This window comes from Berghia stephanieae, chromosome 10 (assembly GCF_034508935.2).
Source record: "Berghia stephanieae isolate SIO BIC M18660-M18661 chromosome 10, UCSD_Bste_1.3, whole genome shotgun sequence".
In the NCBI taxonomy this organism is placed as follows: domain Eukaryota; kingdom Metazoa; phylum Mollusca; class Gastropoda; order Nudibranchia; family Aeolidiidae; genus Berghia; species Berghia stephanieae.
In genome coordinates, this window is record NC_088369.1 from 36,356,764 (window position 1) to 36,383,162 (window position 26,399).

General features: G+C 35.5%; 1 protein-coding gene across 6 annotated transcripts in view; it reads right to left on the bottom strand.

Annotated features, from left to right (window-relative positions):
• The window catches only part of LOC144981064 (uncharacterized), a 53,210-nt gene that overhangs the window by 7,206 nt on the left and 19,605 nt on the right, over nt 1-26,399 (bottom strand). For 3 of the 6 annotated variants that reach the window (XM_078929159.1, XM_078929158.1, XM_078929162.1), the window contains 12 exons: nt 22,862-23,118; nt 21,776-21,870; nt 20,340-20,510; nt 18,818-18,997; nt 17,090-17,321; nt 11,391-11,631; nt 10,693-10,880; nt 10,091-10,174; nt 8,775-8,867; nt 5,195-5,325; nt 3,687-3,801; nt 800-3,053 (listed from right to left, as the gene is read on the bottom strand). In XM_078929159.1, the coding sequence (XP_078785285.1) occupies nt 800-3,053; nt 3,687-3,801; nt 5,195-5,325; nt 8,775-8,867; nt 10,091-10,174; nt 10,693-10,880; nt 11,391-11,631; nt 17,090-17,321; nt 18,818-18,997; nt 20,340-20,510; nt 21,776-21,870; nt 22,862-23,118 (4,041 nt within the window). The remainder of the gene's footprint in view (nt 1-799; nt 3,054-3,686; nt 3,802-5,194; nt 5,326-8,774; nt 8,868-10,090; nt 10,175-10,692; nt 10,881-11,390; nt 11,632-17,089; nt 17,322-18,817; nt 18,998-20,339; nt 20,511-21,775; nt 21,871-22,861; nt 23,119-26,399) is intronic. The other 3 variants (XM_078929161.1, XM_078929160.1, XM_078929163.1) reach the window with 1 other exon arrangement.

Consider the following 26,399-nt stretch of genomic DNA (forward strand, 5'->3'; position numbering starts at 1 on the left):
CTGTAAAATATTTATATATAACACTATACTGCATGAATCAATACAAAAAGTCAATCTGCTAAAGATAAATTCAACCCCATTTGTAAAGGTTGATTTCCCCCCCCCCCCCCCCCCCTCTAAAATGTTTTTAAACATGGCTGATGGTGACAAAAAGTGAAAAAGGAGAAAATGTCTTTAACAGTTGCCTTTAAGCCCCATTTTTATAGCACTAACCCCCACTTTTAAAGGAAATGGAGATGATAAACTGATAAAATATAATTGAAACTCTAGTTAACTTCTGGTAAGTGGGAAACTGAACCATTATGTTCAACCACACATCAAGTCTCTCACTGTCAGTACATTTGATTGGGAGAAATGTCATTCTTTAAAAGGAGGAAATTCTTTTTGAGCTTTTATATAGTGCAATATCCACTTAACATGCTCAAAGCGCTTTACAAGGTGTCCTAGGCCAACAGCAACACTTACTATGTAGGATGGAACATGACGCCTGTTAGGGGATATTACATTTTTTTTCAGACAGACATAACGCTGTTAACGGCCAGGTACTCATTTTACATCCGAGTACGATGAGAAAATGTGTTAAAGTGTCTTTTCCAAGGACTCAACTATGCGCCGAGCGAGGCTTGAACCCAGGACCTTCCGATCCGAAAGCGAGTGTCATACCACTAGACTACATAGCCGCACTTCCACTGACCCCAAAATCATGGATTGCCAAAGGATCCGAGGAAAACCATCAGAACTATTAAAAGAAAAAAAAAAAAAAGAAAGAAAGAAAAGAAGAAAAAGCAGCCTTCCTTACCTGTCATAGTAACGATCTCTATCTCTGTGGTAATCTCTATCTCGATGTCTTTCCCGATCTCTGTCTCTCTCCCTGTCTCGATACCGATCTCTCTCGCGATCTCTATCCCTTTCTCTGTCTCTATCCCTTGACCTGGACCGGTCTCTCGAACGACTGTATTCACTTGTCTCCCTCGATCCCTTTTCCTGACTAGATAATACGGATGAGGATGAAGATGAAGCCGCGGCAGTGACAGCATCAATTGTAGACGGGTCAAATTGTTGCTGCTGTGATGAACTTGCCAAGCTCTGACTAACAGTATGGCCACCGCCACTGCTGCTAATGACTTCAACGTTTTCGCAACAATCTTTTTCTTCTATTCCTTTACTTCCTGAAGTAGTTTCTGTGAGCTCTTCGCGTGCGGGAGTTTCTTTTCTCATATCGTCATCAATTTGACTTTGTGGAACATCATTAGAAGCAGCTGTTGGGGTAAAAGGAATAATTTCACTGCCACTGTCATTTCTCATTAAACCTTGGCCTTCTTTCTCTTGACAAACATCATCATTCTCAGCTTGAAGATTGCTGCTATCAGTAACTTCGTTGTCATTCTTTAAATCTTGATCATCCTTATATTCCTTCTCTTCCTCCGCCTTCTCATTAAACAGATCATCATCCTCATCAAATTTATTTTTGCCCTCATCTTCGTTTCCACTCTTCTCAGCTCCAAGGTTACCTCCTTCAGTAGCTTTATCACCATCATCATCATCTTTCGTTAAAACTTTTCCATCGCTCTCACTTTTCTCTTCATTATCTAAAATATCAATATCATCTTCGAAATTTCCAACTGATCCAGCATCTTCATCCCCGTCATCATTTTTATCATCAAGATTGTCTTCTACTTCTTTCTCCTCTTCCATTAACTTTTCTTCCTTCTTGTTGTCACTTTCATTCATCAAACCTTCATCCTTTTCATCCTGACCCTTAGCGTTCTCTTCATCATCTACATCATTTTCCTTCCCATCATGTCCTGAATCAATCTTACTGCCTTCAACATCACCACTCTGTGCGTCCTTGCTGTCATTTTCACCATCATCTTCTAAGGCTTCCTTGCCATCACCACTTTCATCAAGCAACTCATCATCATCATTCAAATCATCGTCATCACCCTCTTTTGCCTTGTCATCAACACCATCTTTCACCACTCCACCTTTGTCCTCTTCATTCTCATTCGTTAAATCACCTCCATCATCATCATCTATATTCATATTATCCATTTCCTCTTTCCCTTTCCCTTCCTTGTCATCTTGGACAGATGCATTGACTTGCTCCTCTTTGTCAACATTTTCCTCCTCATCCTCATCACCTTCTTTGTTCGATTCCTCAAAGTCACCTGCTTTAACATCATCTCCGTCTACAGCATTGTCTTTATTGTCACCACCCTCCAAATCGACATCGTCGTCTTCTTTATTCTGATTCTCCATGCTTTTTGTACCATCACCTAATTCAACATTGGCCATCTCATCATCATTGTCTTCCTTATTCAAATTCTCTGTCATTTTTGTATCATCATCTAATTCAACATCGTCCATCACATCATCATCATTGTCTTCCTTATTCAAATTCTCTGTGTTTTTTGTATCATCATCTAATTCAACATCTTCCATCACATCACCACCATCATCTTTATTACCTTTCCCCTTATCAGTCTCATTCACTTCACTTTGCAAAACTCCACTCGCATCCTTTCTCTCGTCCCTCTTCGGGTCAATATCTATCTCATCGCCTTCGACAGATTTAATTTCTTCACGGCTGTCCGCATTTATAATTTCCTTGTCTTCATCCTTTTTCTCGTCTAGCTCTAATTTTTCTCTCTCCAAATTCACAGAACTACTTTCGTCCTTCATGACAACATCCTCCCTAGCGTTATCCTCTGCATTTTCACCAGCATCCTCCGCCTCCTTCTCCTCTTCTCTCTTATCATCAGCCTTCTCATCATCCAAAGCCACACAACCATCCTCAGACCCACTCTCCTTTACATCCTTCTCATCTTTCTCCAGATTTTCCTCTCCTTCCTTGGACAATGATGAGGAGGTGGACGTTTCTCCCGATTCCACTTTGGTTACATCCTCAATGGACGAACCATCGTTGGAGAAAATGACTTTGGCAGACAACTTCAATCTTTTGGCTTTACTGACATCATCAGAAGCAGCTGGCTCTTCAAATCCTCTTTTCAAACTGACAGTGGGTTCTTCATTCTCTCGTTTAGTACTTGTCTCTGCAAGGGAGGAAAAGGGGGGACACAATGATGATGATGATGATAATAATAATAATAATAATAATAATAATAATAATAATAATAATAATAATAATAATAATAATAATAATAATAATAATAATATATAACAATAATAATAATGGTGGTGGTGATAATAAAAATATTACTACTACTACTACTACTAATTACTACTACTACTAATAATAATAATAATAACAATAATAATAATAATAATAATAATAATAATAATAATAATAATAATAATAATAATAATAATCATAATAATAATATATATAACAATAATAATAATAATGGTGGTGGTGGTGGTGATAATAAAAATATTACTACTACTACTACTACCACTACTACTACTACTACTACTACTACTACTACTACTACTACTACTACTACTAATAATAATAATAATAATAATAACAATAATAATAATAATAATAATAATAATAATAATAATAATAATAATAATAATAATAATAATAATAATAATAATAATAATAACAATAATAATAATAATAGTTATTCAGTCTCGTTTTTGACCTCAAATTATAAATTTGATTTCCAGCGATTCTAAAGCTTCTAAAGCGTGTTCAACATCTGTGATAATTCTATTCTAACCTTGTTTGTCATCTGTGTTGCCTGAGCCCGTCAGTTCAGGGGTTGTGGATGGAGATGCAACAGGGCTGGATGGGTCATTTTGCTTCACACTTGAGGCTGACGGCTTGGTATCCTTCTAAAAGAAGTGGGGAAAAGAGAGTTTTATATAAGATGGTAATTGTAGTCAATGAATTACCTCAAATCCTATATCCATATTCATTATCATTGTAATAATTGTTAATATTATCAATATCATTATTAACATTATTATTAGTAGTAGTATCATTGTCATTATTATTTTTGTATCATTACCATTATCATCATTATTAGTATCATTATTATGCTTATCATCATTATTATTATTATTGTTATTATTATTATTATTATTATTATTATTATTATTATTATTATTATTATTATTATTATTAAAAATTATTATTATTATTATGATTATTTATTAGTATCATTATTATTATTGATAGTATTGTCATTATTATCGTCACTTTTTAAATTATTATTATTATTATTATTATTATCATTATTAATTTTATAACTACTATTATTATTAAATATCATTATTTTGTCGTCATTGCACCAAGTGTGTTTATGCGTGGCTCTGTAATTCAGAAAAGTCAAGCAAAGTTAAGCAGAGTCCCTGGCTGGTTGGGTGACTCAGGTTTGAATGAGCACCTGGCTATAAGTCAAGGATGGATATTGCAAAGGTGTTTGTACAAAAAGAATGCCTAACAGGTGACTGATACTGTATGAAATGGAAATACGGTTCCATATGACCTACTGCTGGAATAAATGAAAGGAAATACCGTAGAGCGCCTTGAGCATGATAAATCAGTGGAAATGCGCTACAACGAATGTTAACAACGCCACTTCACTTCCACATTATCTCATTCGTCTGTTTTTGTTTTTTTTACGGGTTTTACGGCGCTTGCAACACATTTAGGTTATATCAGCACCAGTAAAAAGGAAGAAAATGGGATAGTAAAAATTTCTAGAATTACAATGAAAGCACCCAAGAAAAAGTAAGACAAAGGAGAATTGGATCAAATAGGGAACAGATGTAGATTCCAAGAGCACACTATCAAAGTACTTAGTTTGAGATCACCTAAAAGTCTTATCTCGTCACAAGCACAGGTCCCCACTAAGAGGAATACACTCAAATGTCTACAAATTATATATAACATGTAAACAAAACATAAAACATTACATAACAGAGAGATGATTTACAAGGAAAAAAATATCATCTCCCAAAATAACTCTACATTTGACTGATTCCCTTTCACCGGTCAGGGCCAGGACAAAACCAAGTAATCTCATTCCAAGACAAAGACAGAAAGCTAGTTGGAAAATAGATATAGAGGGATAGAAGTCACAGTAAGTATTCGTCTGTTGTGTTTCATTCATCCGGTTTTGTTGATAAAGGGGGGAAACCCGAAACGTCCATTTTATATCATGTTTTCGCATATTAAATTTAAGCTTCCATTCAATCTCACATCGTTATTTATTAAGCGTACCAAAACACTCTTGAAGGAAGGTTTTTTCAGGGAGTCTTTCAACAACGAAGGTCGTCTGGGCGGAAGATCTGATACACTGACCTCTGGCATGTCAACAGGGGGAGGGGGAGGTGACTCTGTTCTCGCCACTTCTGTCAAATCAGATTTTTAAAAAAAATATTAAAAGAGCACTAAGGTGTTAAAATGGGGGAAAAATTAGAAGTCACTATAAAAAATAGTAGTTGCTATAAAAAATAGTAGTCACTATAAAAACTAGTAGTCACTATAAAAAATAGTTGTCACTATAAAAGATAGTAGTCACTATAAAAAATAGTAATCACTATAAAAAATAGTTGTCACTATAAAAGATAGTAGTCACTATAAAAAAAAGTAGTCACTATAAAAGATAGTAGTCACTATAAAAAATAGTAGTCACTATAAAAAATAGTAGTCACTATAAAAAATAGTTGTCACTAAGATAGTAGTCACTATAAAAAATTGTAGTCAATATAAAAGATAGTAGTCACTATAAGAAATAGAAATCACTATAAAAAAATAAAAAAATAAAAAAATATGCCCTTCCGCCACGACATCATAAGATATCGTCACCTCGGCATCCCACGAAGGAATATAGATAATTCATCAAACAATATGTCTGATGTCAACAGGAATCACCCATATTGTCCAAAGTCAGCAAATTGGGGGTTAAAAATCTTGCCCAAGGAAAAAAAAACGAAAGTGCTTGAAGCGGGGCTTGAACCTGGGACCTTCCGGGTCAAAGTGCAATGCCTTAACCACTTCACCCCCCCCCCCCCCCCCCCCTATAAAGTCACTATAAATTTTTTTTTTTTTAAAAACGGAACCAGAATTTATCTGGTAGTCAGTAGAGCTTTATAATAATCCCCAGTTTGAAACAGATTTGGGTATAAACATTGCCAGAATATATTTTCTTCATGCTTCCTTTCATACTCTCAGAAGGTAAAAGAAAACCTATTGAGATAAAATTCCATTTATAATGAGGCTATGTGGCCTTGCGGTATGACACTCGCTTTCTAATGAGTAGGTATATTCCCATTCTCTCACCATACTCAGGTGCAAAATGAGTACCTGGCCGTTTACAACATTATTGCATAAATTGTAATATCGCCTTCCAGGCATCATGTCCCATCCTAAATGTTAAGTGTTGCTGTTGGTCAGGGACCCCTTGTAAAGCGCTTTGAGCATGTTTAGTGGATATTGCGCTATATAAAAATCTCAATAACATTTAAATGAAGAAGTTTATCACAGTAAGATTTATCTATAATGTGAAAAATCCTGTAGTAGTATGACACTCACCTTCGGATCGGAAGGTCCAGGGTTCGAGCCTCGCTCAGCGCATAGTTGAGTCCTTGGAAAAGGCTCTTTACTCACATTCTCTCACTATACACATGTGTAAAATGAGAACCTGGCCGTTAACAGAGTTGTCTCTGTCCGAAAAATTTTAATATCGCCTAACAGGCGTCATGTCTCGATCTACATGTTACATGTTGCTATTGATCAGGGATGAATGTTTAATTCAGAAAAGTGAGTGGAGCAGGCACTTATGTTGGTAACAACAAGATATGAAGTGAATAGAAAAGTGCCAGAAGACGAATCGGCGGTCTCAAGAAGTGGGTGAGAGAGGGATCTAGTAATGACTTTGAGTTTGAAACGAATATTTTTGTGTTCGTGGATAGCTCACACGGTAGAGCCACGCTCTCACCTGCCAGGCGGAGTTGTCGTACCAATAAGGTCGCAGGTTCAAACCCCACCACCGCCGCGAAAAAATTTTTATTCTCTATTGTCTTCTGGCACTTTTCTATTCACTTCATATCTTGTTGTTACCAACATAAGTGCCTGCTCCACTCACTTTTCTGAATTAAACATTCACCCCATACACCGGAGCATACTCAATGTCTCAATCGTTTCTATGTTATATGTTTGTGTTGAGAATATTGGCTATTAAGCTTAACTGCTGGTCAAAATTATTCGCGATGGTGGTGTACGAACGAATCGGCGGTCTCAAGAAGTGGGTGAGAGAGGGATCTAGTAATGACTTTGAGTTTGAAACGAATATTTTTGTGTTCGTGGATAGCTCACACGGTAGAGCCACGCTCTCACCTGCCAGGCGGAGTTGTCGTACCAATAAGGTCGCAGGTTCAAACCCCACCACCGCCGCGAAAAAATTTTTATTCTCTATTGTCTTCTGGCACTTTTCTATTCACTTCATATCTTGTTGTTACCAACATAAGTGCCTGCTCCACTCACTTTTCTGAATTAAACATTCACCCCATACACCGGAGCATACTCAATGTCTCAATCGTTTCTATGTTATATGTTTGTGTTGAGAATATTGGCTATTAAGCTTAACTGCTGGTCAAAATTATTCGCGATGGTGGTGTACGAACGAATCGGCGGTCTCAAGAAGTGGGTGAGAGAGGGATCTAGTAATGACTTTGAGTTTGAAACGAATATTTTTGTGTTCGTGGATAGCTCACACGGTAGAGCCACGCTCTCACCTGCCAGGCGGAGTTGTCGTACCAATAAGGTCGCAGGTTCAAACCCCACCACCGCCGCGAAAAAAATTTTTATTCTCTATTGTCTTCTGGCACTTTTCTATTCACTTCATATCTTGTTGTTACCAACATAAGTGCCTGCTCCACTCACTTTTCTGAATTAAACATTCACCCCATACACCGGAGCATACTCAATGTCTCAATCGTTTCTATGTTATATGTTTGTGTTGAGAATATTGGCTATTAAGCTTAACTGCTGGTCAAAATTATTCGCGATGGTGGTGTACGAACGAATCGGCGGTCTCAAGAAGTGGGTGAGAGAGGGATCTAGTAATGACTTTGAGTTTGAAACGAATATTTTTGTGTTCGTGGATAGCTCACACGGTAGAGCCACGCTCTCACCTGCCAGGCGGAGTTGTCGTACCAATAAGGTCGCAGGTTCAAACCCCACCACCGCCGCGAAAAAATTTTTATTCTCTATTGTCTTCTGGCACTTTTCTATTCACTTCATATCTTGTTGTTACCAACATAAGTGCCTGCTCCACTCACTTTTCTGAATTAAACATTCACCCCATACACCGGAGCATACTCAATGTCTCAATCGTTTCTATGTTATATGTTTGTGTTGAGAATATTGGCTATTAAGCTTAACTGCTGGTCAAAATTATTCGCGATGGTGGTGTACGAACGAATCGGCGGTCTCAAGAAGTGGGTGAGAGAGGGATCTAGTAATGACTTTGAGTTTGAAACGAATATTTTTGTGTTCGTGGATAGCTCACACGGTAGAGCCACGCTCTCACCTGCCAGGCGGAGTTGTCGTACCAATAAGGTCGCAGGTTCAAACCCCACCACCGCCGCGAAAAAATTTTTATTCTCTATTGTCTTCTGGCACTTTTCTATTCACTTCATATCTTATTGATCAGGGACCGCTTGTAAAGCGCTTTGAGCACATTTAGTGGATGTTGGCTATATAAATGCTCTAGTTTTTGTGTTTTTTTTGTTCATTTCCAATAATTTCATAGAATATTCTTCTTTGAATCCAAAGAACATTGATTCCAATTACTCACTGCTCTTACTCTGTATGGAGTCTTTCTTCACCAAGCCTAGGACATCTAGGAGGGATGCCCCTGGTTTCTTGCGGGGATCCTTCATCTTACGACCTGAAAGAAAAAAATTGAACAGCCTTTGCTAGGATGTAGTAGGAAAAGGTATAGAGCAGGACCATGCATGGGTGAAAGTTAACAGGCATCATTTGCCTGAAAGACAGGCCGATGTAGCCAATTTGCTTGAAAAAGATGCTAATTTAATTTTTTGCGATACTCACCGGTTGAGTGCCAACCTTCCCAGAGTAAAAATGTATTTAATTCTATGATCCTAAAAGTGTTTTTTTTTTTTTAAGAAAAAAAAAAGAAAAAAGTATTTAGTCTGCACGATTGAAAACAAAATTTATATATAAAAGCTAATACCAAACCCAAAGCAAAATAAATGATCTTCGTCAGTTAAACACTAATTCGCAGCAATCTCTAGTGATTACAGTATTACCTGGTTTATGGGGACACTAAGATATGTCATCACTTTAAATTTGTATTATAAAAGGCTCAGGAATTGCAATACCAGACGATGTCCTAGCACCAGTAGGAATACACTCAAATGTTTACAAATTATATATAATACATAAAACAAAACATAATACAGTGCATAACAGAGAGATGATTTACAAGGAAAAAAAATATAATCTCCCAAAACTAACTATACATTTGACTGTTTCCCTACCAGCCAGGGCCAGGACAAAACCAAGATAATCTCATTCCAAGACAAAAACAGAAAGCATGTTGGAAAACAGACATAGGGGAATAGAAGACGCGGTATGTACCTCCCTGTCCACTATGGGAGGTTAGGATCCCCACCCAGAAATTTGATGCCAGTCTTCATGATTTGAAGGACTTTGAAGTGTTATTTCATACTTGTGAGGGTAAATTGTTCCTTTTAAACAGTTATCTATGGTGACTACAAAAATGTTTATCTCCTACAAAATAACGAATGTTTCGATTTTCACAAAGGCAGTCAGGTATTCTATCCATATATTCTCCTATGATGATGTCACACCGTGTTTTAGACAGGCAATGTTGAAGCATTCCAACCAAGAAAGGATAGATAGTGATAGAGATAGATAGATAGATAGATAGAGAGAGAGAGAGAGAGAGAGAGAGAGAGAGAGAGAGAGAGAGAGAGAGAGAGAGAGAGAGATAGAGAGAGAGAGAGGAGAGAGAGAGAGAGAGAAAGAGAGAGAGAGAAAGAGAGAGAGAGAGAGAGAGAGAGAGAGAGAGAGAGAGAGAGAGAGAGAGAGAGAGAGAGATAGAGAGAGAGAGAGAGATAGCCTTACCAAACTCATCTAGAGGTACCAGATGTGATGGTGGAGGTTGTTCTGTCGAGCAAGATGTCTTGGAACATGACACTAAGTGTGTGGCTGGATGATGGAATCAAAATAAACACAAACAATTACATAATAACATCAACAACAACAACAAATGATAATACTAATAATAATAATAATACTAATAATAATAATAATACTAATAATAATAATAATAATAATAATAATAATAATAATAATAATAATAATAATAGTAATATTAATAGTAGTAGTAGTAATAATAATAATAATAATAATAATAATAATAATAATAATAATAATAATAATAATAATAATAATAATAATAATAATAATAATAATAATAATAATATTGAGAATAATTTTATCTATTTATTTATTACGCAAAAAAAAAAAAACAATCTGTGTACTTAAAATAATGGAACAATGCACGTCATGACCTAACACAAAATCTCATTTTGCTTGGGGGAGAGACCTCGTTTTCCAGAAAAATAAAAATAAAAATAAAACCCAAACAAAACAAAACAATTGAACTAAGGTACAACATTTTAACCAAATTTCTATGTAAATATTTACATAAATGAACAACTTACCAATAATATTTCCATATTGACTCGAGTAACCGCACAGACAGTACATCAACGCGGACAGTTTTTGTTCTACAGCTGAGCGGATCGCAACCGTGGCCGTCTGCTGTCCAGAATGGAAGCTCAACATATGATTTGCATATGCAAATGAGCAACTCGTAGCAAATCGGCACAGAGAGCACTGGATGTATTTGCTACAGGAAAGAAGAAATTTATTTTCAAAATGAAATTTAAAAAATAAAAATTAATAGGTGTTTTGATTTTTGAAAATCTTGTTGCACAGTAAGACAATTTTGATAAGCCCTTGAATGAATTCGGGGCCACAGTGGTAAGAACGAAGTAGCATCTACAACATGTCTATCTATCTTTAATTTTCATTTTCACTTATTCTTTCATTTATTTTAACGCAGTGATGCTAGAAAATCCTTATGTACAACCGTGAAGTTTAACAAAACTAAAGGTTGTTCTTGTTTTTAAAGGGTTTTACAGTACACGGTCGCAAAAAGCCATTTCTGAGTAAAAATGCAATACTTCTTATCATCTTTTCACCAAACTTTTGTTTTAAAAATCCAAATCTGGAAGAAAAAATTTGACTAAATCGGCCCTCAAAAAAATGGTACATACCGATTGAATTTGTACAAGTTAGGTGCCAGATCTATATCTTTATAAGGCTAACTTGCTCCAAATAATAATTTAAAAATTACCTGAAATGATCGGCCTTCCCATAAACATTCCCACATTCCACACACTTAGACTTTTGGATCTTGGCTCGGGAGAATACGATCTTCTGTTCCACGACTTTCTTGATGGTGGGCACATTCAGTGACTTGATGCCTCCACTGCTGTTGAACCCTTGACCGTGCTTGGAAGTGCTGTCTTTGGTTTCCGTTGCAACCTTTATCATCACTTGGTCTGGGGCTGCGTGTTGTTTGGAGGTGTTGACAGCTGAAGACAGAGAGATGCATGTTTCTTGATGATGTTTTTTTTTTTTAAAGGAGTTTAAAAGCTTTTTCAATCAATACATACTTAAAAGAAAGATGACCGGATTAGTCCGAAAATTGTGAATTTGATCTTACAGAATTACGTAAGAAAAGGTAAGACAAAGAGGACTATTTTGTCATAGGAAGCGACAGAAGAGAGTATCTAGGCTTCATTTGTAGACCTTAGTAAGGAGGGGGGGGGGGGGGGGGTCGGTGATGGGGATGAATAGAAAAGATGTGTAAACCAATATACATATGATCGACTAGCCCAGTTCGGCCGACGCTCACCTGTCATTCAGGGAAATTCTACTCATTGCTATTATCATGTCTTCAATGGCGATTAGATGAAACAAGTGACATTAGACTTTTTAAAAAAACAGATTGTAAGATAGTTTGAGCGTGCAAAACGGTAATTAAAGAGATTAAAAATCTAACGAGTTATTATAGCAATGAGAACTGATTAAACTTTTGACGGTTTCATTGTGAATAGAAATTTGTAACAAGAAAATGTCATTAACATTTATTGTGTGTACATGCAGGATTTTTTTGTTTATTTAAATACTTTTTTTTTTGGCTGGCAAGATAAAGATAATTTAACAATGCTTTGAGTGTTTTAAGATTATAACTATTCCCCTTTAGGCATAACCCTGATTTATTTACAAACATATTATTGTCTCATCATTTCATGAACACATGTCAAAAAAATAAAATAAAAGGACCTCCCCCCCCCCAAAAAAAAAAACCCTCCGCCAATGAGAAGAATATCATGACCTGACAATCCCAATAATTGGGATTTCGCTGATGTCAATGTGATTTTTTTAAAAAAATGGAATTTTGAGCTTTTGAGCTTTTTTATAGCGCAATACCCACTAAACGTGCTCAAAGCACTTTACAAGGGGTCCTTGGCCAACAGCAACACTTGACATATAGGAAGGGACATGACGGCTGTTAGACGATACTACAATTTTTTTCAGACAGACACAATGCTGTTAAAGGCCAGGTGCTCATTTTACACCTGAGTACGGTGAGAGAATGTGAGTAAAGAGCCTTTTCCAAGGACTCCAACTACGTGCTGAGCGAGGCTCGAACCCAGGACCTTCCGATCCAAAAGCGAGTGTCATACTACAAAACCACATAGCCGCACTAATAATAATTATTATGTCAACAAAACAGGGTTTGTCTTGGGCAAAATTCATGACTCCGCGATTGAATGTCAGGGTCATGCATGAATAGCTTTGGAGATTTATCCAAAAAAAAATTTTTTATTTTAAAAAAGAGTTTAAAAAAAACCTGAAGGATGCCCTAGCTTTGCCAACACCAGCAGCGCACATCATCACAAAAGCAGGCCCTGTGTTTTACACGAGATCAAATATCAAGTTTGTCCTTACAGGATAAAAAATTGACCAAACCCCAGGGGAAAAAAAAATAAATTAAAAATATAGGTACCGTACAAATCCTTATGACCAAATACATTTGATTAACTGCACAAAGAGCAATTTGATTCACTACTTCATACTTATTTTTATGTTATAAATAAATAAAATTATCTGGGACATTAGAGAAAACATTAAAATTTAAAAAAATTGAGCATTCATATATGGCAATATCCAATAAATGTGCTCGGAGCGCTTTTTAAGGGTCCCTAGTCAACAGCAACGCTTCACACTGCCTGTTAGGTGATTATAGTTGCCAACTCTTCAAAGCGCTAAATTAGGACACACACCCATATGCACAAAATCATCATCATGACCCAAAACAGCAGTATGTTTGGACTATTAAATATCATCATCTAAATATGGCTATGAGGTCTAGTGGTATGACACTCGCTTTCGGATCAGAAGGTCCTGGGTTCAAGTCTTGCTCAGAGCATAGTTGAGCCCTTGGAAAAGGCTCTTTACTCACTTTCTCTCACTGTACTCAGGTGTAAAATGAGTACCTGGCCGTTAACAACGTTGTCTCTGTCTGAAAAAATTGTAATATCGCGTCATGTCGAAGCTTCGGCATAAAGCGCTATATAAATGTACATTTATTATTATTATTATTATTATTATTATTATTATTATTATTATTATTATTATTATTATTATTATATGTCCCGTCCTACATGTTAAGTGTTACTGTTGGCCATGTAAAGCGCTTTGAGCATGTTTAGTGGATATTGCACTATATATAAATGCTCTATTAGAAAAAATTATTTTGTTAAAATCTAGAGATTTTTTCTGCTCCTTGTTTTAATTTGCTAGTGAAAAAAGCATAATTCTGGGATGAGCAAGGCTCATTTCCATACATATACCAGTCCAATGTTTTGTTTTTTTACAATTTTCTCCAGATTGCCAATTTTACCAGGACAGCTGGTAGGTTTTTTACAATTTTACCAGGACAGCTGGTATGTTTTTTACAATTTTACCAGGACAGCTGGTAGGTTTTTTACAATTTTACCAGGACAGCTGGTAGGTTTTTTACAATTTTCTCCAGATTGCCAATTTTATCAGGACAGCTGGTAACAATGGGTGATATCGCGATTTAAAATTTTTTTTTTGACAGAGACAACAATGTTAACAGTACTCCAGACCTGCCATCCCTTCATTTTCCAAAAGTGGAATCAGAACGTCAGAAAATAGGAATTTGAGACAAAAAAAAGATAGGAATCTTTTAACAATGGATAATTCATTATCAAAATGACCACCAACTTTGCCACCAAACACATAAACGCAGTATTCGGGCACAGCTGGGAAAACTACATATCACATGTATCAGGTAATGGAATGGGGAAGGGGGAAAGGAGTGAATTTAATTTTCCTACTTATCTCCCTTTTGGCAATCATTAAAAAAAAAAAACTATAAAAAAAAACGACCTTCTTAATCGCCCATTTTTTTTCTTCTTATCATTATCATTATTGTTGAAAATCGGAATTTAAGAGACAATTGCGGAATAGTGGAAAAAGAAAAGTGAAAATAGGAATGATTCCACCAAAAGCGGAAGGGTTGGCAGGTATGAATAACAGTGTATTGGGTAGTTTTACCCTTTCCTTACCAGCCATTTTCAGAACTGTCCCCAAAATTTCACACCCACCCAACACAAAAATTGTTTTTTTCTCACTCAAACAGGAAAGCAACACAGACATTCTATGCATAATATTGATCAGCAAAATGAACTATTCAACATAGTTGTCACGTTTTTATAGCTAGCTATTTTTCTGTAAATTGTGCGATTTACAAAAGAAATTCTGAATGATAAAAGTGCTGGTTGGATAGTAACGAATTTGACGATTTTCCTACGGTTGGTAAGGAGAGGGTTAAAATAATAATATATTATCACAGGCAGATGCTTAACAGCACTTGCAAAAAATTCAGGCCATTTTATGAAGATGCAATCATTTCCAACAAAAAAAAAAAAACAAAAAAAAAAACAATTGAAATAAAATTCTCTTTATTTATTCATCCCCAAGGGGAAATTTTTCTTAACAGTAATAAATAGTCTATTCTCAGGGAAGACTGGGATAACCCAGGCAATAGCCACAAATCAGAGCCGCAAACATCGAGCTATGGCGGTGACTTGGTTGAGGCCAAACAATGGGGCTGGCACTCATCCAATCTTGGATACCAAGAAAAGACCAAACTACGGTCTCCTGCTGCTCTGTTGTTTTTTTGTTTTTTTTTCTCTTATCAGATTTAATGAAATAAGCCCGTTGTGCAGTTATAATAACGATTTATACGGTACTAAAAACAGTTGCATGAAATTAAGTATTTGGACAGTTCTAATTCTATTATTATATTCATGACAAGACTAAGAGTGCCATTCTATTCATAATAATAATTATATCATAAAAAGTAAATTTTAGACAAATTGCCAAGTTTCCGTTTGCTGACGACAGGTGTATTTTCTCCATTCTTCTTCAGGTCCCTTCAAATTTCAAATGCATCAAATGAATCATGAAAAATATCAAATGCTAAACTAATCCCCTACAAAAATACAGAGGTGCCAACTCGCAATGCCAAAAAAAAAAAAAAAAAAAAAATCAGGATAAGACACATTAAAAACATTTTTTTTTAAATCAGGATTTTACCTGAAGCGAGAGACACAAAAATGGAGATAAAGAGATAAAGGGAGTAAATCTCACACATAAATAAGGGATGTGCAAGGGTCACATGTTTTGTGTTGTTCCCTCATTTAGGAGTTAGATTTACTCCCATTAACTTTATCTCCATTTTATCGACTAATTTAGGTACTTCTAGTTATTGGAGACACAAAAACCTACTTAATGTAGGAACTCCTGATAGCTTTAGAAATATTTCTTTTGAAAGAACAAAAATATATTTTTATCGTACTTCTAGTGATCGCACGTTGTCCGCCTTTTGACATGACATGACATCAAGAGATCTTTTCACTAATTGGTTACCAACTTTCATTACTACTCATTGATAATCAGCTATATAATTCATTTTATTTTAAAAAGCATACACAAAACCACCACTGCGCCTCCCAAATCGAGGCCCAAGATTTTTCGTATGATCGGCATTGCTAGGAGTTGGCACCTCTGAGAATGGAGGGTATCTTAGGAATTATCATTATTATATGACTTATATATAGTCTTCAAAATGAGAGTCATTATTCATTATTTCAAACTATTGACACTTCTAGAACACTGTCCAAAGACTGATTTCACGAGACTGGATCTTTACTTACCCCGGAAGGTCATAACCAGTCCTTTGAGAGTGACTTCTTAGAATTACAAATAATATTGATACTCTCATAAGTAGGGGGTCAAAAAATTTTAAAAATCATTTCTTGATTTGTGACAATTTGATAAAGTTTAAAGATAATAAAAATGTTGCTGCTCAAAGCTCAAAGAAATAAATAATATGAAATTGAATGTAAGTTTCAATTTTATTACAAGAACAGATCAAATGAATGTTTCGGGTTTCCCCTTTATCAACAAAACAGGATGAATGAAACACTACAGATGAATGAGATAATGTGGTAGTGGTGTTTAACCCAGAACATATTCTGGGTTATAAGAGGAAACATCACACCTGGGATAAAACTCCTACTCTATATCAGCCTTATAGTTCTCTAAAAGACTATATGCTTTTACCGATTGATCTTTTTAAAGATTGAGCTTATTTTTATCTAGCGCAATATCCACTAAACGTGCTCAAAGCGCTTTTACAAGGGGAACGACCAACAGCAACATTTAACATGTAGGACGGGACATGACTGACGCCTGTTAGGCGATATTACAATTTTTGCGGACAGAGACATGCTGTTAATGGCCGGGTACTCATTTTACACAAGTACGGTGAGAGAATGTGAGTAAAGAGCCTTCTCCAAGGACTCAACTATGCGCCGAGCGAGGCTCGAACACAGGACCTACCGATCCGAAAGCGAGTGTAATACTACTAGACCACATGGCCACACATACCGATAGCTCCCTTTTGGTTGGGCTGGTGGTCCTTCTTCCTGTGTTCCTTGAGGTCCCCTGAGTTGAGGAATATCAGTTTGCAGATGTGGCATTTCTTGGTCGAGTTCTTCATCTGATGTTTCAGGAGATGGTTGTAGAACACGTTGGTCTGGCCGTACCCCTGACTGACGATCCGCGTTGTGAACACACGTAGGCAATACAAGCACAAAAGATACTGAGAGCTGCAGTGTTTCTAGAAAAAACAAAACAACCAAAACAATTATAGAAAGTATCAAAATTAAGAAACTAGGGAGCAAGCACCGTTATAAGATAAAGATCTGAACAAGTGTGTATGAAAAGTGCCAGACAAAGCAAGAAAGAAAAATACAACATAAAAAAAAAAAAAATTTTTTTTAATCAGTCGACCTCGACTGGGGTACAAATTTTACAGGTAATGTACGATCATTATAGAATAAAATTGATGAACTGTTTTCACTGTGTTGCTTTGATAGTGACTATCGTCAAGCCTCCATAATAGCTTTAACAGAGACCTGGCTCTCTCCTCACATACCATCGTCACGTTTTGAAATTGAACAGTATTCACTATGTCGAGGAGATAGGTCTTATGGTAAAAAAAAAAAAACTCTGCTGAAACCAAAAAACAAAAACCAACAAACAAAAACAAAAACCAACACAAAAACAAAAACCAACAAACAAAAACAAAAACCAACAAACAAACAAAAAACAGATTTTTCTTTTTATCTATGTATTTTCTGACATGGACATTGGATATGACAAAAAAATGTCTTGAGATGCTGGAAAAGACAGAATTCTGCCAAAAAGCGAAAAATTAAGAGCACTGACTAATAATAAAGCTAAGATTGAAAAATGAGGAGAGCATGAATGTAATTCATGTAATGTGACCGAATTACATTCATGCTTTACCAATTATGGATAAGCAATAAATAAATATTTATACAAATAAAAAAGATCTTGTAAAAAGTGCCTGTGCATATAATCTGCACTATTGATAAATCATTTTAAACTTCAAAATAAAGTAAAGAAAAAGACTATATAATTCCCTTTTTTAAAAAGCCAAATAGCAAAGAGATTGATGTGGAAACGATTTTTAGTGTTGAAAACGTAGTATCCACTCACAACTGTGACTGACGAGGAAAGTCAAATGTAGTTGAAGCTAGTAATTGGAATAGAACACCTGTTTAACTGGAGGGGGGGGGGGGGTTCAAATAGCTCAGTTGGTAGAGCACTTGCTTCACACACAAATGGACAGAGATCAATCACGGGTGCAGTCGAGATTTTGTTCTGACCTCCCTGTCCACCCAGCAGTGAATGGGTAGCTGGGTCTCTTAGATTTGGCAGAAAGTACATTGGGATAGACTAGCATCCTATCCAAAGAATAGCAAGCAATTGCTATTGTCTGTTTCACTCTATAGAAACTGGGATAAACTCCGGCTCCATGGGTCCAAGGACTACATCAATTGGAGTGATCAGTTGACAACAGAATTTTTGCTTCATAATTTCTACTGGTGAATCAAAACACATGCTGGAATGATATCAGACCAACAGAATATCTTAAGAATATTTTTGTCTTTCCAAAAAATAATTATATGTTTCCATGTTTCACATTTCTCTCCAGTTCAGCTCAATTGATTAAAATGAAATAGATTTTTTTATTTCGTTCTAAAAACAACCAACAAGCAAACAACGATAATCATCAAACTGCCTCACCTTTTTAAAGTGGTCGACCACATCACTGTACATAGAAGACCTGAAATTACACAGCTGGCAAATGTAAGGCATCTCACATGCGTTGTGGGATTTTCTCATGTGGTCAGTCAAGTAATTCCGACTCTGGTGGTCTTTCTCACAGATACGACACAGCAGCACATTGGCATTATTCATGTGGACCTGAAAGGATTCAAATACATTGCTATTCCAAACTTTCTCAGCACCAAAATTCATCTTCATAAACAAAGAAGTATCTACCTGACCTTCTTGGAAAATTTCAAAATCAGTAACCAACATAAAATTCATCAGTAATAAATGGCAAAATTTCAGTAATTCTAATAAAAACCAAGACAAAAAAATAAAATCTACATACAACCTTTTATAGGTAAAATAAAGCATGTTCTTGGGGGCTCCCATTACGAGTTAGCGATTGACTTAGAGACTATTGTGGATGGGGAACTGAGTGGTAGCCTTTATAACTTTACCTTTAAGGAAATTTTAAGATAATTTTTTTATCTCCTTAAAACTGAGGCAACATTTTTTTTTTCTCTTACACTACGACAAAATTGCTGTGAAATCAAATTCAGTAACATTTCTTACATTTCTGTAAGTCCGTAATTATCGAATTTCAGTAACAGTTATGGTTAATCCGTAAAAATAGGCAGGCATGCAAAGAGGGGAGTACTTTAAAAATAGCTAACAGAATTAACGCAAGTCAACTTTCCTTAATGGTTTTAATAAAAAATTTACTTAATTATTTGATAAATTCAAATTCACTGATGGTTGATTACAATCAAATTAATGAAATAGATTTACAGATATTTGTATAATCTTTTAACTTAAAAAAAAATAAATATGAGAAATCAGAAAGAAAAAAAGAAAATAGACAACTCTAAAAAATGTCCCTACACCATACACTGGACATGCACAAACCAAATTATTCAGAAGTCAGTGAGGCTTGTGAGGCTTATTCGTAAAGAGGAATCAAAATTTAGCAGGGATTTAAAAAGCAAACCATATTTCATCTACACACACACATACACAGAGAAGAGAGAGAGAGAGAGAGAGAGAGAGAGAGAGAGAGAGAGAGAGAGAGAGAGAGAGAGAGAGAGAGAGAGAGAGAGAGAGAGAGAAAGAGAGAGAGAGAGAAAGAGAGAGAGAAGAGAGAGAGAGAGAGAGAGAGAGAGAGAGAAGAGAGAGAGAGAGAGAGAGAGAGAGAGAGAGAGAGAGAGAGAGAGTAGAGAGAGAGACAACGATTGGTCATAAAGATGATGATGACAATGATAATCATAAAGATGATGATGGCAATGATGACCATAAAGATGATGATGACAATGATGACCATAAAGATGATGATGACAATGATGATCATAAAGATGATGATGACAATGATGATCATAAAGATGATGATGACAATGATGACCATAAAGATGGCGATGATAATGAGGATCATAAAGATGATGTTGACAATGATGACCATAAAGACGATGATGACAATGATGTTGTCGATGGTAAGACTCACCCTTTCGATATGCGTCTGCATTTCAAACGGAGTATCAAACTGCTTGAAGCAATGCTTGCACTGGGTGAGGTCACTGATGTCCAGGTTGACCTGCTTCTCTGTGTCAATGTGTCCTTGGATGTGCAGCATCGCTGCCACGTTGTTGTAGAGCATCTTCATGCACTGGAAACACTAGAAAGGACATTTTTTTTTTTTTTTTAAAAAGGCAATTAAGCCCCCTCCTTCCCAACTATCAGAAAATTGTCAAATTCATTACATCCAATTAAAATTTCTTTTTATTCCGATTTGTTTTGTCCATCATAAAATTTGAAGAAAACATATTTGTTGAATAGATATAAGATGTGAATGCTGTTTTGTAAAGCTTGTCTTCGTGAGTTGATATAAAATTAGGGTATGTCGTTTTCTTTCCTTCTTCTGATTTTAATAGTTTGTAGCATATCTTTAAAGATCTCAACATTGTTCAAAAGTATAAGCAACATCTGCTCGAATTTTGAAAAAAAAAAAAAAAAAAAAAGAGAGGGAGGGAGAGAGGGACAGGGGGGTGGGGGGAGAGAGGGAGAGAGAGGGAGAAGAGAGAGAGAGAGAGAAAGAGGAGAGAGAGAGAGAGAGAGAGTAGAGAGAGGAGAGAGAGGAGAGGAGAAGAGAGGAGGGGGAGGGGGGGAGAGAGAAGTGAGGGGGAGAGAGAGGAGAGAGAGAGAGAGAAGAAGAGAGAGAGAGAGAGGAGAGAGAGAGAGAGAGAGAGAAGAGAGAAGAGAGAGAGAGAGAGAGAAAGAGAGAGTTTGCCAGAGTAGGTTATGAATTGAATTTTTTTTAAAGAATATTTTGGGCTCAATCCCCTCTTTCCACCACTGGTCTTGTGTCACTCGTAATATTTGGCACCAGGCTGCCTATGCTCCTGGCATAAAAATGCAAGTGTTCCCAAAAACCATGCAGCTGAGAGCTGGTTTCAAAAAATAACAAGTCATGAGGCTGATTTTTCTGCAGATCTACCACTAAGCCGCCTAAACGCTGATCACAGAAAAATAATAAGACATTTAAAAAAGATGACAGAAATTTCAAAGAAAAATCAGGAAATCTCAAATTCCGCAGATCACCACCAATATATCATTGTAAAAATACTACAGCATTTATATAGTGCAATATCCATTAAATGTGCTCAAAGCACTAAATAAGGGGTCCTTAACCAACAGCAACATTTAACATGTAGGACAAGGCGCAATGCCTATGAAGCGATGATAGAATTCTATTTCAGAGAGACAAAGCTGTAAACTGCCAGATACTCATTTTACACCCGAGTACGGTGAGAGAATGCTTGTAAAGATCCTTTTCCAAGGACTCAACTATGCACCGCTCAAAGCGGAACTTGAACCCAGGACCTTTTGATTCGAAGACAAGTGTCTTACAATAAGACTATCATATAGAAGACCAAAGATTACCTTAAATCTGAATTCTCCTTTCTCTTCAGAGTAGGCCGGATTTCCTTCAGTTTTCCCATAATAATACTCATCCAGGGGAACCCAGTTTTGTACTGCTGGATATGTTGAAAACAAAAATCATTGTATATTATACAGCATAGCATAATAATAATACGTCAATGAAATGATGAATAAAGAGTGTTTAACTTTAAATATTTTCTTTTAATTCAAAAGACTGAATAAAAATAAAATTAAACAAAAAAAAATAATAAAAAAAAAAATAATAATAATTTCAAAATATAGAAAATATTAAAAAAAAAAAAAAAAGTTGAAAAGAGTATAATTAAAGGAAATTAATGTGTAACAAACTAAAATGTATGATTGTTTATAAGTTGAACTTCTCCACCACACAATAAGTATATCCAACAGATTATTTATTATTTATTTTTGAGGGTTTTAGTTTTACGGCGCTAGCAACACATTAAGGCCATGTCAGCGCCAGTAAAAAGGAAGAAAATGAGACAGTAAAAAGTTCTAGAATTACAATTATAAAACACCCAAGAAAAGGTAAGACAAAGGGGGAATTGGTTCAAATAGGAAACAGGTGTAGATTCCAACAGCACAATATCAGTGTACTTAATTTGAGATCACCTAAAAGTCTCATCCAGACACAAGCACAGGTCCCAACTAAGAGAGATACACTCAAATGTTTACAAATCATATAATATGTAAACAAAACAATACAGTGCATATCAAGGAAAAAAAATATGCTCTTCCAAAAGCCTAACTATACATTTGACTGTTTCCCTCCCAGCTAGGGTATCCGGCCGGGGCCTGGACAAAACCAAGAAATCTCATTCCAAGACAAAGACAGAAAGCATGTTGGAAGAGATATAGGGTAAGTGCCTCCCTGCCCACTATGGGAGGTAAGGAACCCCACCCAAATATCCAACAGAATGAAACCAAAAAAAAAAAATTGATGGAATCATTGGCACTATAAAGAAGTCTCAGCACAGAAACAAAAAAAACAAAAAAATGGAAAAACAAAATTAATAAAAGTTAGAAAGTTTTTAAATCAGTAAAAAAAACAAAACATATGAATCCAACCTGTTGACCCACTGTTACTGCTGATGTCTACGGCATTTGCACTGGCACTGCTGTTATTACTATTGTTACTGCCGGCGCTGTTATTCTGAGATTTCCGCGACCCTTTCCGGCTGGCTGCCTCTGTCTGGGTTTTCGGGGTTTGCGGTTTCAGGGTCACTACTTTTGAAGTCGGTGCTTTGGAGGTCGGTGCTTTGGAGGTCGGAGCTTTGGGGGTTGGAACCTTGGAGGCTGGTCCTTTTGGGAGGATGTTGCTGGCACTTGAAACAATGGAAGACAGGAGCTTTATTATCTCATTACCAATAAAAAAAATATTTAAAAATTTGGCTTTAGTTCTGGGTAAAACATCAGGGATGCCCTTTGCTAAAATAAAAATAAAAAGAAGCCTGAATATTTTTATTCGTAAAGACCATATGTGACCCTTTGCCTAAAAACGGAATTAAGTCGGGTTGGTTAAGATGTTGAAAATTGAATTTATAGCCAGAAACATCAGACTTGTGTTGAGTTTGTATGATTTATTGAGGAGAATGGATACCATATTTTCGCTTGCAAATGCCAATAATTTATATTTTTTGACCAGTTTAACATTTAATTTGGCTTTTAAAGCATATGGTTCATTCTGAGATAATTCCGATGTTTTGAGACGATGGGTCACATATATGAAAATATTTCGTGCAAAGCTTACTTCATGAAATGGTATCACCCTTACATCATAGAATAGGATCCACAAATCCACCTGGCTTCTCATAAACTGTTGTCTTTAAACAACCAATACTTTATTCCTTTAAAAAATCAACTCAACAATACCAACCAAGGATCGGAAGGTCCTGGGTTCGAGCCTCGCTTGACGCATAGTTGAGTCCTTGGAAAAGGCTCTTTACTCTCATTCTCTCACCGTACTTGGGGTGTAAAATGAGTACCTGGCCGTTAACAGCGTTGTCTTTGTTGGAAAAAAATTGCAATATCGCCTAACAGGCGTCATGTCTCGTTCTATATGTTACATGTTGCTGTAGATCAGGGACCCTAGTAAAGCACTTTGAGCACATTTAGTGGATATTGCGCTGTATAAAAGCTCACAGTTAAGATTTCAAAAAGTCAATTTTCCTGCTTTAGCTGGACAAAGAGCATCCCTGAGCATGCAAAATAATATGACTTGCTTTCAAACGCAGAGATTGATATGGCAAGGTAACCTGGAATAATCTATGATAGATACTTTGGTCACAATATTAACTATCTTGAGAGTTATCTTGAACAAATGACCAGAACTGGCATTGATTTTTATCTAAAGTATATTTTATAAAAACTAAAATCCAAATTTTCTATCCAAAAGTCTATTTTTTAAATTATGTTTTTAAATTTAATTATTTATTTATAATTCAACCTATTAAATAACTAATCTATTAATTAAATCTTTAGATGATTTTACATTATTATCACCATTATAATTATCATCATCATCATTATTATTATTATTATTATTATTATTATTATTATTGTTGTTGTTTGCTTTTATTATTGATTTTACTTACTTGATTTGTTGATGAAAATATTACTATTACGTTCTTGTATGAGTTATATTGGCAATTGCCTAAAAATAAACTTTTGAACTCTATTTTAACCAAATTGCAGATTCTCATCCTTATATCCAAGAATTTAACTTTAAAATGCTTATAAAGCAAAGCAGTTTAATTAATTAAAATGTCTAGTATTTCTTCTATTAGAAAAATCATTTGTAAACATCATATAACTGGATAGGCAGCAAGTTTATAGTAAAAGAGGGTGCAGCAATGTTCAAAAATCAAGATGTTTGCAGGCAGGGTCTATTGATATCAGTCATCACCTAAAAAGCATTATATTCAAATTTGCAAACAGATCAACAAGTAAGCAATATCGTCAAAAATGATCTATTGCACCAAGGAGAGAAGAAGAAGGGAGGGATCAATAAATCTGGCCCCAAAATTATAAAAATAAATAAATAAATAAATGAATGAATTTTTTTTTTTAATTAAAAGATTTTGCAAATTCCCAATAATAGTTGAAATAAGGTGTGAAAATCATGTCTATGTATATATGTGAAAGACCATGGAAACAATTAGTTTTCATTAGCTTTTTGGGGTTGAATGTTAATGAAAAGTAATCTTAAGAATCGGATTCGTTGACAACGTTCAAATCTCACTTAAAGTTTTATCTTTTTACGTCATAATGTTGCAATATTATTGTCATATTTTGTTGTTAAATTGAATTCGTATCACATTTCCTTCACACTTGTCTCACTGTAATATGTTTTGTTTTATATCATTGTAAAGCGCTTAGAGCCTGTGACAACGGGGTAAAGCGCTATATAAATGCCATTTATTATTATTATTATTATTATTATTATTATTATTATTATTATTATTATTATTATTATTATTATTATTATTCTTATTATTATTATCATTATTATTATTAAGAACTGACAGAGAAGAATATCAGAAATAGCCTCTCACACTATTGTTTGGGCAGAGCTGATGTTTGTTTTTGTTTTTGTTTTTAAGGTTTTTACAGTGCTTGCATCACATTTAGGTCATATCAGCGCCAGCAAAAAGGAATAAAATAGGATAGTAAAAGTTCTAGAATTATAATTAAAGCATCCAAGACAATGGAGAATTGGTTCAAATCTGGAACAGATATAGATTCCAAGAGCACACTATCAGTGTACTTAGTTTTGAGATTACCAAATGTCTCATCCAGACATAAGCACAGGTCCCCGCCAAGAGGAACACACTCAATTGTTTACAAATCATACATATGTAAAAGGAATAATAATAGCAGAGAGATGATTTACAAGGAAAACAATATCATCTCCCAAAACTAACTATACATTTGACTGTTTTCAACCCAGCTAGGGGTATCCGGCCAGGGCCAGAACAAAACCAAGTAATCTCATTCCAAGACAGAGAGCATGTTGGAAAACAGATATAGGGGGAAAGAAGACATAGTATGTACCTCCCTGCCCACTATGGGAGGTCAGGAACCCCACCCAGAGAGCTGCACTGCGTGGAATCAGCGCTATTTCAGTTGGAACTCCCAAGGGACCAATAACCCTTCCTGCTCGCTACCTGCATGAGGTCATTGGAGTTCAACTGGTATCAGGCAGTGCTGTGTCCAATTGGGGCAATTATGGATATTTATGGTCTTATAATATGTCGGTATAGCGGGAAAACAATAACAGACTCTTTCACTTCATTATTTTGATTTGAAAAATCAGTTGTCTTTCTAAACATCAGTGAACATTTGACATTCTTGTGGTTAATAGTTTTCTTTGAATATCACAAATTGTTGATCTAATTTTAAGTGCTTGTAAATTATGGTGCACTTAAATAAAAAATTTGTTATTCAAAATTCAGCGGCAGTATCTCAAGAATTTTAATAAATATCAAAAGTACATATATGCATCTATGTTCCTGTGCAATATTATCATATTGGCAGTTGATTTTCTTGATTTATTCATGGTTTAGTAAGTTCTGTATATTGTTTTTACAAATTCCGTTCCTCTCAA